This window comes from Glycine max, chromosome 16, assembly GCF_000004515.6.
Source record: "Glycine max cultivar Williams 82 chromosome 16, Glycine_max_v4.0, whole genome shotgun sequence".
Lineage (NCBI taxonomy): Eukaryota > Viridiplantae > Streptophyta > Magnoliopsida > Fabales > Fabaceae > Glycine > Glycine max.
In genome coordinates, this window is record NC_038252.2 from 36,315,847 (window position 1) to 36,330,887 (window position 15,041).

General features: G+C 28.8%; 1 protein-coding gene and 1 non-coding gene across 2 annotated transcripts; both read left to right on the top strand.

Moving 5' to 3' along the window:
* Positions 1 to 2,619: 2,619 nt before the first annotated feature.
* LOC100789966 (uncharacterized) lies at positions 2,620 to 2,958 on the top strand. Its single transcript, XM_003549078.1, has one exon. The coding sequence runs from the start codon at positions 2,620 to 2,622 to the stop codon at positions 2,956 to 2,958; it is 339 nt and encodes a 112-aa protein (XP_003549126.1).
* A 7,370-nt stretch (positions 2,959 to 10,328) lies between these two features.
* Positions 10,329 to 10,456, top strand: MIR399N (microRNA MIR399n). Its single transcript, NR_161731.1, has one exon. It is a non-coding gene; the product is annotated as a microRNA MIR399n (primary transcript).
* The last annotated feature ends 4,585 nt before the right edge of the window (positions 10,457 to 15,041 follow it).

The window sequence follows — 15,041 nt, forward strand, 5'->3', positions numbered from 1 at the left end:
GATTTAACATGTGTTGTTTTCAAAACAAAATTGTCAATGCAAATTAGCATAAATGGTTAAGAACGACTGTTTGTTTACGTGTTCAGCCACGTTAAACGTCAAAACTCTCTCTTACAAAAATCATGTTCAACGTGTCTCAAAATATATAATTTGTGTAAAATAAACACACCCTAAGAAATCAGATAAAACTTCTTCACATATACATGTTTAAATATCCTAATTAATTGAAGTCACTCAACAAGTTGTTTTGTTTTGACGTCCATTCCTTCCAGATAAACGTTCTAGTGTCTATAGATTTTGGATAAAATCATTTACCAAGATGGACATAATTAAAAAGAATCTTGTGGTCTATCAGATTAGTCTTTAAACAGTCAAATCATGTTGTATAATTCATATAACCCACCTCACTGTTATATTATTTACATATGTACAATAATTAATGCTATAGTTTGAACCTCAACTGATTTTCCCATCATGCCACGATCGACTACATGCCCCGTAAGGTTGGAAATATTGTACCTAAAAAAATATGAAATGAAAAGATTTTATTTTATTTTTCTCGCTCAACAATATGGTTAAAGTGGTAATCAATCTTAACTAAGAAGTTGAGTTTTAATTTTTGCCCAAAATGTTTTTCAATAAACACAATCTCAAACGTAGAAAATAAGAGAAAACTCTGTACCAAAAAGATAAAGAAAATAAGAGAAAACTTAAGATAGGAAAAGATGATTTATCGCTAGTAATTCCTTAATTAATCTAATATTATGATCATTATCTGGTGTAACCACTTTTGCACCTACCGGATCATCAAGAGAGTAGGGTTAACGTATCCTATCAGGTGGAAACTTAATGACTTGCCACGGATCAAACACTAACTTTCTTGTATCCAAAGACAATTCAACATCTTTCCTTTATTTTTTCTACACAACCCAAAATTCAACCAACCTAGAATTACGCCCTCCCTTACATGCTCCACAAATAATATTATTATGTAAATAATTATTAATTAAACCACCAATTATTTTGCAGGCGTTTCACTTTTTTACCGCATATTACTGACTCTTTAATCAGGGATATATCCACATCAGGTGTTCAAGGAAAATCAAGGAAAATTACGTGCTATAATAATTACAGTATACTGCATCTAGCTGGAATAAGCTGATTTGTGAAGATTATCAATTTTATGTAATAGAGGTTATTAGCATTGATATAGACTTTCTTGTATTAGAGAGACTTTTGATTTTCTTTAGTGGCGGGGTATGTCCCGTTTATTATTGTATCATTTTAGGTTTAATAATTTACATTTTTTTTTAAAAAAAAAAACCCAAAGTCCTTTTCTGGTCGAAGTTTCTTCACATCACTAATTTGCAGACTAAAAAGAATTAATTATGATGATAATGACCATTCGGGTTATGGCAAAGTGGAGCTCAAATCAAATGCTAAATGTCAAAAGTGATGTCGTTGAAGGTAGCATCACCTAGTATACAAACGGTAGAAGGTATTATTTACACGTGAATTATATTATGTTACATTCTATAACAATATTTTTCTTTCATATTAACGTTTGACTACGATATCTGGGGTTTGTTAGTATTATCATTTTTTTTTAAAAAGAGGCACACATATTCAACCATTATGAGAGAATTTATCTGAATAAATTAAAGAAGGAAATTAATTAGGAGAAGAGAGTTCTATTTTATATAGCCACATCGATATCATATCACAAGCATGTAGAAAAATCATGATCATTTAGCAGAAATTATATAAAAATATATATTTATCAATTCAATCAAATTAATCATCGTCAGCATGACATGACGGGGGACGGACTCTATAATCCCCTTCTCACATGTTTTAAGCAAAAGATTCGTTTTAATACTAAGCTTAATAAATTCATAAATAAATAAAAGAGCCTCCTTTTGAATATGTAGTTGTACACCTTCTCTGTAAATATAATAAAGTGTTCAACTTTTGTCAATTTGAAAATTTTTACATTATTAATTAATTAGAAATTCTTTTAAATATGACTTTCAAAGAAGATATTCAAAAACTCATAATTAAATGATAGTGTAAAAATCTTTAAAGGGATTGGGTCAATTAGTATAAAAAAGATTCAAATATATTAAATTGAATTTAAATACAGTATCAATTATGTACAAAAAGCTAAAAAGATTAGTTATGTTGCACTCCCGTCCCGGCCCAATATTCATACGTACGTAGTAGCATTTAATGAATTTTATAATATTATTATTATTAAATTTATCAAATGAGTGTCAATAAAAATTTGGTGAAAGTATATACAGTACAATAAAATCAAAATTAAAAAAAAAATAAAAATCATATCGATCCATAATGCAAAAATCATTTTCTTTTGGCAGATCCCTCGTTCTTTCTCCCTCTGTAGTTGAATCCAAACTTTCCCCCAACGAATACACCAAACATTACTTGAAAAACCACCACCCTTCTTTCACGTCCTATATATGTCCCACATAAGAAATACTCTATAGTTTTTATACCATGGTACAAAAAATCCCTACATAAGAATCACTCTCTATATATAGTCCCACTTTGTTTCTTCAAATACAAATACATCTCATTTCATTTCTTTTCTCACACAACATGTACTCAACAAAGAGCATAGCTGATTCAGCATCATGGTGTTGTGCCTTGGCACTATTGTGTCTAATACTATTGGGGTCCATAAGGGAGAACCATGTGCCGGAGGAGGATGAAGCCACCGCGAGAGGGCGGAGCAACCTCTTTGAAAGGCCGTGTGATGAGATATATGTGGTGGGAGAAGGGGAGACCCTACACACCATAAGTGACAAGTGTGGTGACCCTTTTATTGTTGAACGCAACCCTCATATTCATGACCCTGATGATGTTTTCCCTGGCCTTGTCATCAAAATCACCCCCACACCCACATACACCAATACTAAGAAATTGTTCAAGAGGTAGAGCTCCTAGTTTTTGTTTTTTTTTCTTCTTCACTTTTTCACTTTTTTGTTTTCTTGTGTATTTCATTATGTATATGGTTATGGTACATATATATACCCAGGGTATAGTTGTGAATCATACAAGAGAAGAATATGGAGTTTTATTTTTCTTTTTTTCTTTTCAATTTTTTAGAAGTTGAAAGTAATAGTGATAAGCACTTTCTGTTTGATTTTCACAAGAGAAATAAAATGAAAAGAATATCTCTTATAGTCATGATCATGGTATTCTCTTATTGTTCTTCTTCATTAATATTTGTTATCGGTTCTGTTTTTTTATTGTTTGGTTGATTGATGCATAGTACGTGTTTCGGTTTTCGGTAAGGTAAGGTCTCTCTCTTCCCCTCTTTCTCTTTCTTTCGTGTTCCAATTAAACTGGTTTTGATATGTCACCATATGAAAAAAAGTTAAGTTACGATTATTTTTTGCCACGACATATCATTTCTGGTATTCTTTATTATATAAATTATTATGTCTGGTGATGTATAGGTGAAACTATTACAACTGCTTGATCACCATTTTTATATTTTTGTTTTTCTAAAAATGGACGGTTATAAAGCTCAACTATGTGTAAGGACTAAGGACCAATTACAATTCTTCTTATTACGTAATCCATGTCCAGCACTATTTTAACACCTTAATTTATATATTGCTGGTTAATTACCAATTAATAAGTTTTAAATTTAGAAAAAAGACTTATCCTTTCATGTTGATATTTTCTATTGGAAATATGTTCTTGCCGTATAGAAGAATAAGCATTTGGAACGTTTAATTGCTTCATCTGAAAAAAAAGGGTAAAATAAGAAGAAAAAGGATTTGGATAGAAGACGATAAGAAAAAGGAAGAGGCGGCAATAAGAAGGAACTTGAGTTTGAATGACCATCATGGATGGCTGTGACTTTTTGGTTGGAGCTCGTGTAGTAATATACTTTTCCGAATCTTTTGAATTTGAGAACTACAAAAGTAAAACAGAAATATAAAAAATAATAAAGAGGCAAATGGATAAAATATAATTTTATTCTTGCTGAAATATTGACTTAATTATATATTTTATCATTTAATCATTATTATTTCGTCAATTTCATAACCCAAGATTTTAGGTATTTTATTTAGAAATATTTAAATCCAAATCGATTCGAAACAAAAATAAAAAATTGTCCAAAAAAATCAAAATCGAACCAAATCCATTTTTTTTGGGATTTGTTTAGATAATTTTTTTCAAATAGATCGATTTGGTTCAGTTTACGATTTATATTTTTGAAATTGAACTCAATGCAACACTTATATTAACACTTATATTAACATTTATGTTATATGTATATCACTTGAATTTTATTGTGTTTTGTAATTTTATTTATATGAAACTTATATAATGTATATCACTTTCTTTTTTCGAATAAATTTTTAAAGATAAATTTGGTTTAAAATATGAAAAATTGATAGATTTTGATTGTAGAAGGTTTAATATATTAATAAATTTAATAGATTGTTATTAGTAATTTTTTAATGTGAATTAATTTAAAAGATGAAAAGAAAATATATAAATTTTGATGAAAATATTTTAGTAAAAATTATGAAAACTAAACCGAATTAAACCAAAAGTATTGGTTTAGATTGATTCAAATCTTATTTTAAATGAATATCGAATCAAATTGAATTACATATATTTTATAAGCTTGATTTAAGTGATTTTTTTATTAAAAATTTAACCAAACCAAGGGACAAATACCTCTCATTTTGTCATCATGTTTATTTTAATTTTTTATTATTTTACCATCATGAAAACACTTTTCATAAGTAAAATTAGTGACAAAATGACTTATTTTTTGGGGACAAGTCAGTACTTTGTTTTGCATTCAAGTGATAGGTGAAGTGCACAAAAAAATTGAAAAATATAATAATGAAATGTGCAAAAAAATAATCTTTGATGGTTTGCAAAATGGTAATAGTTAGATGATAAAACGTATAGTTTAACTTTCTATAAAAAAAAATTAATATGTTATACTCTTTATATTTTAATAAAAAAAACGTGTTTTTAATTCTTATAAGACTTTTGGTAAATATAAGAATTAAAAATAGATTAAATTTTTATAAAGACTAATACTATTATTTTAACGAATCAAAACATTTTCACCAAATATTAAAAATACTATATATCTAATACGGCTCGGTTAATTTGAGCGACAAAATGAAAGAAAACGAAGTGTATAATTTCTTGTTAGAATCTCTACGGAAAAAAGAAGAAAACAAATATCAAAGTGCAACCACTTATTCGAAGCGTCACATTAATCTGATTCCGATCAATGTTCGAACGTTGCAAAAGAAAGACGTGGGTTAACCGTTCTCTTCTTCAACACTTTTTCGTGGAATCTAAACTTATAGCCCCAGGCCCCAAGTTTGATGCTATTTGAATATTTGACGAGGAATGCTTGTCTTTTATAAAAAAAAATGAAAATAAAAAGTTTTAATATGAGAGGATAAAAATACTTTTTAAGTACGAAAGAAAAGAATGTTAATTTGTGTTATTTTAAGGATACAAATTTTCTATGTTGGTAGGTGATAATTGAATATAAAATTATTTATATTTTTTATAATAATTAGTTTTAAATATATATGCTTATAAATTGAATATTTTTTTTTATTTTTTAAATCTCATTTTTAAGAAAATAATCTAATTGAAAATGAAAGATTGTGTGGGTCAAATGTGTATCAAATACTATATATAACCCAGAGTTACTAACTCAGTTTAACTTTAGTGTCAGACCAAATATGTCATTCATCTGATAGTGGCCCATTGTCACTAGAATTTAGTAATTTACCAACACAGCTTCTGTGGCCCACTTGGCCCTCACAAATGCTAAGTTAAAAAAAAAAAACGAATTCAGACGTTGTTGAATGGATGGCCAATATTGTCTTGTATATTTTTTTAATGTTGTTATTAGTATGAAATAATATTTATTAGTGTTATTTATGATTAATTTATGTCAAAAAAATTTACTAATCTTTTTAGTGGAACTTTTTTTCTTTTAATTATTTTTTTCATTTACAAGATTAGAAATAGTAAAAAGATCGATTTCAATACCTTTCAATTCAATAATTTATTAATGTTTTATTGCATATGAAACAACTAAGGTGTGCCCAATTTTTAAAAAGAATTACTATTGTATATTTGTTTCTAATTAGACCCATGATTATGATAAGTTTTGAAATTATTAAAAGAAATCTATGATATCACAATGGCATGCATTAGCTCCTATACATTTTTTTTAACTATTTACTATTGATGTGGGCCATCTGTAACTTGAAATGACTTTTATCTTAATTCAAAGAGCAAAACTGAGGCGAAAATTGTTGTTATTGAATTAAGATGAAAAACTGCTTAAATGATACAAATCAAAGTATACATAAATAAATTATGATAGTCCTGTCAAAAAAAAACTTATGATACTGATTGCATGCATATATAATATAATTAGCCATATGAGACGAATTAAAATAATTAATACCACAGAGGATAACTAACTACAATTTAATTATCATGTTGGATTTTAGAGATTCCACAAAGACCTAACTTGGAAAGGAAGATATTGAATGAGGAAGAAATTAGAAGTTTAGTCAAAGCATCAACAATTCTTTTTTCTTTTTTTCTTTTCACAGCAGCATCAACAATTCTTATTACGTTCTAGGGCTGTCAATTTATTTGCCTTAGCCTACGACCAACATTTGAACTTAGAGGCTTGAGATTAAACCCTTTCACTAAACCTGTGTGCATTATGCATCAATGTCTAATGTCTTAAGCTGACTTTTTTCATGTAATTTATTTGGGGCCATTTCTCAATTGATCTTCAAATTAAACCGTCAAAATTAGCCATATATCTTTGGTTTATTTACAATGATCCGTTTGCAAGTATCATAATCGTTCAGATTTTTGGCAAAATTATTAGAGAAAGGTTTTTTGAGCGACAAAGCTAGTTCTTGATGATAAATGTAAATCTTGTCATTGTTTTATTTCAAATTATAATTATAACCAGATATATATTGATGTGTACATTATGTACATGTGTGTCAAATCATTAAAAGATGAGATGTCGGGTAAGGGTTCAATTAATAGCTGAAATGAACATGATTACAAAAGAAATATAGTTGCGTGAACTACTGGGGAATTCACGTGTATTAGTGTACCCTAACATACTAACATACGTATATTTTTTTATTATATTATGTTTATCAATATTGTTTTTCAAAACCTCTCATATACTGACACATGTATTTTTTTATTATTTACAATTCTATTCCTTTTAAATCTTTAATTATATTGATTACTAATGATAATTTAAAACAAAAATAAGATTTGGCATATCTTGGACACCATCTTTTAGGGTAATTATAAGAATTCAGTTACAACAATATCGATCTACATGTAACTATAAGTGTTAACTGTTATCTAAAAAAAAACTATACATAAAATAGATGCAAGAGATGAAAACCGCCAAAAATTTCAAATTATTAGAATTATATCAGAATTTTACCGCCAAATCAAACTCACTCTATAGTCTATATATACCTTTCCCACACAAGTTTCTTGATCAAGTTCCAAATTAAGGGTAAAGTGAGTTTGTAGCTGTAAACGATTCTGAATTACATGGCCCTTAAATTACAATTACAATCCCTTTCCTCCAAAAAAGACTTCGACGTAAAGACGCAAGGTAATTAATTATCAATCAAACAACATATCATTAAAAATGCATCGCTTAATCCTATTCTTTGGAATATCTTTAATTCTTGTTGTTTCTTGATTTCTTTTCTGTTTTTTCAACAATAGCAAAGTCAACAAGAATCAAGAAGGCAAGGATGCGTGGGCTTGAACCAGTGTCATGGTTCCTTTTAATAATGTTAGCGTTACGATTGATACCCAACATGGAAGAGTGTTCTTCTCCCGCTATTGATGTAGAGAAACACACTTTGGAAGAACCATGTAAGGAATTCTATGAGGTCAGACAAGGGGAAACCTTGTACAGCATTGCTGAGAAGTGTAGGGATCCCCATATATGGTTGTGGAACCCGCACGTTGAAGACCCCGATGATGTTTACCCTGGTGTCATCGTCCGATTAAAACCTGTTCGATGACTAGGAATTGAAATTTTTCTAGGTTTTAATTTAATGTTATCATTTTATTTTCTTATTATTAATTTGTTGACTACTTGTAATTGCTGGGATTTAATTCCAAATATAGAGATTCAACCAATCAGCCTAATTTCATTTTAGCACACAATTATTGATCATTTAAATTTATACTAAATGCTTTATATCATTAATCACATAAATGATTGTCTATACCAAATGCTTTATATCATTGATCATTCCCTATATTTGGTATCAATGATTTTAACCGCACGTTGAACACATAAATGATGCATTTAAATTTATACCAAATGCTTTATATCATTGATCATTCCTCGGTAATGTGCTAATCTTGTTTTGTTTCCTCAAAACATTTTACCTAATGTGTGTATGTTCTTCAAACATCATATATGAATCAAGCATGAGTGACTCTGGTACCAAATATTGGGATTTAACTTTAAATATAGGGATTCAAGAATCACTTTGTGTTCTCATACTCAAAATCATGATGAAAAATTGTACGCAGAAATGTATGGATTAGCCATAATGGAATGATGATGAAAGGTTAATCAAAAAATTGTATGCAGAAGCGTTTGCACCCTGTTTTTCGTTGCTCTCTACTAATGGGAAGACCATAACCCCTTATATTGGTAGCTGTCATTTGTTACCCCACATTTGATAATTATAATTTGGCCCCTCATCAAATTATAATATCATTGGTTTCTACACAATTATCGACATATATGTCCTCAGTCATACTTTTATATTAATTAGACCCAAATTATTCAAATCAGTTTGGCCAATGACTCATACCCATAAACACCTATTTATAATTTTGTGTGAACAGTAAAATAACTTCTTAAGATGCCTTTGACGCGAGAAACATTGAATGCGGAAGAATCACTGTTAGAAAACACAGGTTTGGTTATAAGTGAACCGAACCTCTTTAAAAGAAGCAATTCGGTTCAAATTATAACTTTTTTAAATTAGTGCAATTCATTTTTTTCAAATTGGTTGAGTGTAAACTAGTAGTTTGGTTCAGACCCAACCTATTTTTTTGCACCACCCTACCTTTGAGTAGTAGTCACTAAAGACTTTAGCACTCAATCAAGTAGTACACAGAGAATTGAGAGGTGATCAAATTGGAGAGTGAAAATTAAATTACCTTATACTCTTGGCTCTATGTTGAGCTTCAGAACTCTCATGGTGGTGTGTCTCTTTTACGTGTGCACGAAGGATATCATTATTGGATATTTTTGGGTTTCAATTCTTTGCTTTGGATGTGTGTGTTGCCTTGATGCATCGTCAAGCTATTAGTCGATTGGGTCAATGCATTGTTGCGGTTTCTAGGCCTCTTGAATGTTGGTCCAGAACACAATCCAATCGTTTTTTATTTTCATATATATATATATATATATATATTAATTATATACAATGTTAATTATTTTTTTGAAGAGGATATAAAATGTTAATATTCACTGGTGTAAAATTTCACACACACACACACACAAATATTAAATATGTTTTGTTTCTTTAAAATATTTCAAAATGTTAATTTTAATAACTAAAATACAAATGTGTTTTTACTTCTATATTTAATAAAAGTGATGATGTGGTTTCAGTCCTCGTTAGGGACAAAACACACGTTTCTATTAAAATATAAAGACTAAAAATAATTTTTTTTCAAGAAATATAATTGTGAGTCAAATCAAAAGAGGTAAGGCAAATAAGAATTTTCCAAACGCACAAAAGAGTTGGAAAGAAAGGGACCTTAGGGCATGCTGTGCCTGTAGGTGTGACCGACCTTAGGACATTGGTTGTGGTCACTCAACAACTTCAAGTAATGGAGCATATCAGGATTCTTTCAAAAGCTATTAGCTGACTTTTAAAATTAGGAAGAATCTTAAGTTTATTGGAAAAATAATTCAAGACTATGACATCTTATAGGAACTTCAAGCATATGCCAACATTTTAAAATATAAATAAAATAAAAGGGAAAGTAAACAGATTTTAGCTGGACGAGTATATCCAAAGCATAACCCTCGAGTAGATGCCAATGTGTCTATGGCTACCCTTAAATGTTGTGCCTATATAGTTTGTAGGGGGTGTCAATCACTACTTGACAATTTAAAGTAGCAAAGGTGTAGACACAGTTTATAGGGAGCAAGGCAATGAGTGAGAGCCTGAGAGGGACTTGTGTTCATTAGTAAGTAAGCAAATCATTCATAGGGCATGTCTCTTTTGGCAGGTAATGGTGATTACTTTGGATTAATTTAGAGCTACCAAAATATGTCTTATATAGTAATCAACTTGCCAAAGGAGAGCTGCCCTGTGAGTGTTTGATTTACACATTTGTCTCCTTTGCCTGCATGCAATGAATGATGCCATGCAACTATATATTGAAAAAGGTAATGTGTATGTGAGCTGAATTCATTCGAAAAGAATTAATTCATAGTTTGATAGAAATATTTTGTTTTTTTTAGGACATCTAGAAGTTAAAGACAAATTACTTAATCGATTTTTCAAAGAATTATTTTGTACTGATGCAAAATACTACATTATATTATAAAATAAAGTGTTTTGCATTAATAAAATATTTCGTTCGAAAGTCGATCAAGTAATATTTCTTAAATTATCTTTTGAGCCCACACTTGATTTGCATAGAAAAATCATTATAGTTATCAAGATTTCAATGACATGGAAAGAGGAGTGATAGTAAAAAAACTTTCAAACTCAGGTACAATAGTATAAGTTAAACTTTATTAGAAATTAGAAAATCATAATGTGGAAGTTCATTAAATTAAAAAGTTACTCTAATTGTAATTTTTTAATAAATTTTAATTAATAAAAATATATCTTAGAAAGAATCTTACTAACTTTTCTCGAGTTGCAAATTATTACTTAAAATATCATGTGATTATCATGCTCTTTTGCCATTCATTAATTATTCCTAGATTTCAAGAATCGTTGATCCATGGAGGACATTTGCCCCTATACTATATAAAGAGAACTTCCCCCATGTGTTGAAGGTACAGAATTCACTCTAATTGTGCATCCTTTGTTGAGCTTTGCCAAATTACTTGAATGTCAAAATGTTTCCATAGGTATATTTCATGCCCGATCCGCTTTGGCGTCATTAGCTCAGAAACATGAAAGATTGAAGTTACCCCAGAGACCTAGCTAGGGAAGCGACCTATGACGATGTTTCTAGTCTTCTATTTTTTTTTTTTTTATCAGCATTATTTTTAGTCTTCTATGATGTACTTTCTCCATTTTATACTAAGTATATATCATGTAAGGAAAAATAATACATCTTAAAATAAATATTATTTTAACTTTTTAATATAATATTAATTATTTTTTCTATCAATATTTTTATTAAGTATCAGTTTAACTTTTCAATATAGTATTAATAATAAGTTTAATTTTATAAAATTACAACTTTGCTTAATTTATTTATTAGTTTTGTTTAACCTGTGTAAAAAAAAGAATAATACTTAAAACAGAAAAATTATTTCTTTTTAATTATTTATATTTTAAAAGATAATTAAAAAACACATTATTTTTATTTCATATTTTAAAAATCCGGACACGGAATAATGAAAATAAAGAAATTCGCTTTTCGCTATTTCTTATATAAACCTTTAAAAATTAGGAAAAAGTAAAATAAATTATATTCGAATATAATTATTTGTTCATCAAGCAAATTAAACAAACTCAAATATTTTTGTTGACTCATCAAAATAAGTTGCAACACGTGTCTGAACCTAGTTCAACTAGATTCACTAGTGTTTTACATTGTAAGAAAAAAAATTGGCTCACTAAGACTTTGAATTATATATGTTGACACAGATACATCACTTAATCACGTGTTAAGGTATTTCAACTTAAAAATAGTATTAAGTTAATTAAAGACAAGAATAAATGTTATGAGGGAGGTTGCCTGTATATGAGATTCTACAAATGACTTAAAGAAATTAATTAATATTATTTATACCAATAATATATATTTATTTTTTGATAGTTTATTACATAAAAAATTTATAATTAACTTACGTTTAATTTGAAATAATTATAAGATATATAATCTTATCTAAAAGATTACCTATTCTGATAAGTGGGTGAGAGATTTTGATCAACAAAATACTTGAATGAAGTGTCATCTTATGAAATATCATAGAATATGAGTCGTTAAAAATTAACCGTTAAAGATGTTATAATATTTAAACCATAATTGGTGATGTTATTATGTGTTTATAACTCTATATTGTTGTGAAAATTTAATAATTTTCTTTTATAGATTTTTGCGTTGTTTTTTCATATATTTTTCGTGTTCTTAGTTTTCTTTCTGTTTTTTCCTTCTTCCCTCATATTAATTTTGGTGAGGAGACCCCTTCAATCTTGATGGTGGGTCGAATATAGGTCTTTTTTTCTTTTCCTGTTGACTAGTCGTTTTTCTTTTTGATGAACCGACTCGTCGTTAATTAAAGTGAACATAGAAAATATTACAAGCATATCTTTTTATGCATCTATGAAGCTTCTCCGTGATTTTGCCTCGGTGGCTTTTCTCTCACCAAATCTCAAGATCAGAAAAGGGATTCCAGAGAGAAGGAAATTAAAGAACATTGAATAAATACTCATCATTAACTGATTCCCCTTTGCAACGAAGAGAAAAAAGGAAGAATAAAGAGACTATTGATGAACCAAGAGGAATCAACTCATAGCATAACTCAAGCATATGCTATTTTGCTTCATTGCCTTTTTCTAAATGGTTATGTTTATAAAGCTTGCAAACGCAACATGCAAATTAAAATGTAGTTGTTCAAAGAAAAGAAGTTTAGTATATGCAAATAAGTCATGGGGAATAACATTAATTGTGATTTGAAGCATCCTGGGGAGCTATACCAATGACTTTTATAATATGATAATCTAGTGACTTGCCAAAAGAGAGTTTCCATATATGCAGCTACTTTAATTAGCTTATATATATAGTGTTTGTAGATACCCCATATATATAATCGATGCAATCATACGAAGTTGCTTATGGAAGGGTGAAATATAAATGAAGGATTAATAAATGAAATACAGAAATGAGAAGAACAACTTTTGGTGATAAAAAAAAAAGTGACAAGTTGTACTGCAGTCAGCTCTCTTAAAACTAAAAGGTCCTTCTCTCTAAAAATTACCATACGGGTAGTACTTACCAAAGTTTTAAATTACGATTGTGATTTCATTATATTCTTTAATATTGCGGATAATTACAATACATACAACTAAAATAACTATAATTGCAATCGCGCTGTGGTCACAAAGACTACAAAAACTTTGATCTTGCAGCGGAAATTGTGTCCACTGACCTTTTTTAAAACCTTGGTACCTACACACAAGCATTTAGGTTATATAACTTTTTTCTCATAAGTTGTGATTGAAGCAACCTATAGATTAATATAGAAGTACCAAATCAAAACTAACAGCAATTGGGTTCCCCTAGGAAAGATGTAGCTCTAGATTAATATATCATGTACAGTGAAAACATGGAGTAAGGCATTCTATGTATGTGTTGAAATACGAGGCAAAAAGCTAGAGATATATAGAAATGAGAAAAGGCGATTATACAGAAGCATGACTTACGTACTACTAGTAACTAATAATCACTAGAAATTAATACAGTACAAATGCAGGTGTAACTAATCAACCAATTTAACTAATAGTGTCAACAAACTCAAGTAAATGTTCTAACATTATGGTTGGAAAAAAAATTCTTCATCGCAAATCTTCACAATTAAAGTAAATCGATCTCTTATTCGGAAAATGTAAGTGATTATATAGTATGTATTTCATGATAACTTCCATTTGCCACCTAAATATACGTACGAGACCGGTATGAACTCCTTCCAACCTTTTCAGGTAAAACATTTTAAATGGTAACAAATTTTGTCCATTTACTGTAGTCTGTTATTTGCAATGGCAAACCTTGGCGCAATGATAAGATTAGCCTTGTAACTTAAAGGTTTCACATATAAATCCTCAATAAAATCTCTTCACTGAAGATGGTATGGAACTTTAATTATTATTCTTAATTTCTTTTCTTTTTCATGTTCTTATTTATCGTTAGAAGTTCAAAACAACAATATTAACTATTGTTTTTTCAATTATACCCTTAACTCTGTAATTCTTAAATATCTTACACACTTATCATAAATGAGAGAGATATAATATTTGAGGTTATGCTGGGAAGTTTAAGTAGTTTTAGCTTAAGCAAGAGAGTTTTGTTAATATACTCTAACTTTTAATTTAAAAAGGAGCTTTTTAATAGAGTTTAATGACTATTATATTTGTATAAAAACTTTTTATATTGTCTACCGATATCATTAGTATATAGTTAATGTAATTATTATCCTACATAATTATTTGTAGTTACATAAAAATGTAAAATATTTTACAATAATATTAATTATAGACTATTTTCTCATTTTAATATTATACAACAAATTTTTTGGGGTGTCTAAATCTATAATTTAGATGCAACCACTTTAACTCAAAGGGCATTTAAGTAAATCTTGCTATTTAAAAATAAAATAAAAAGAAGCTATCAATACTTGCTCTTGCTTTTATGCCACAATCACTCCCCAACAAAAGCTCTGTTCCGTGCAAGAAATAATGTTAATACGTATTCTTTTGCCAAAGTATGAGTTGTAACCATATATTAATTGATACTTTTGTCTATTTTTATAAGTCATATAAGATGAAGACACTGACTATTAAAGGTTAATTATCTTATAATTGTCCAGATGCAAGTCGTATATATAAAATACATGCGAGGAGTCAAAGCTTTATACAAATATTGTAAATGAAAAAGTTCACGACTATGAGCACAAACAATCTCACAATTCTTGATTGTACTACTAGTTGTACTGTTTTTGAACA

Bases quoted from the DNA above. Each gene is read 5' to 3' on its own strand.
- LOC100789966 (XM_003549078.1), top strand. From the start codon at position 2,620: ATGTACTCAACAAAGAGCATAGCTGATTCAGCATCATGGTGTTGTGCC.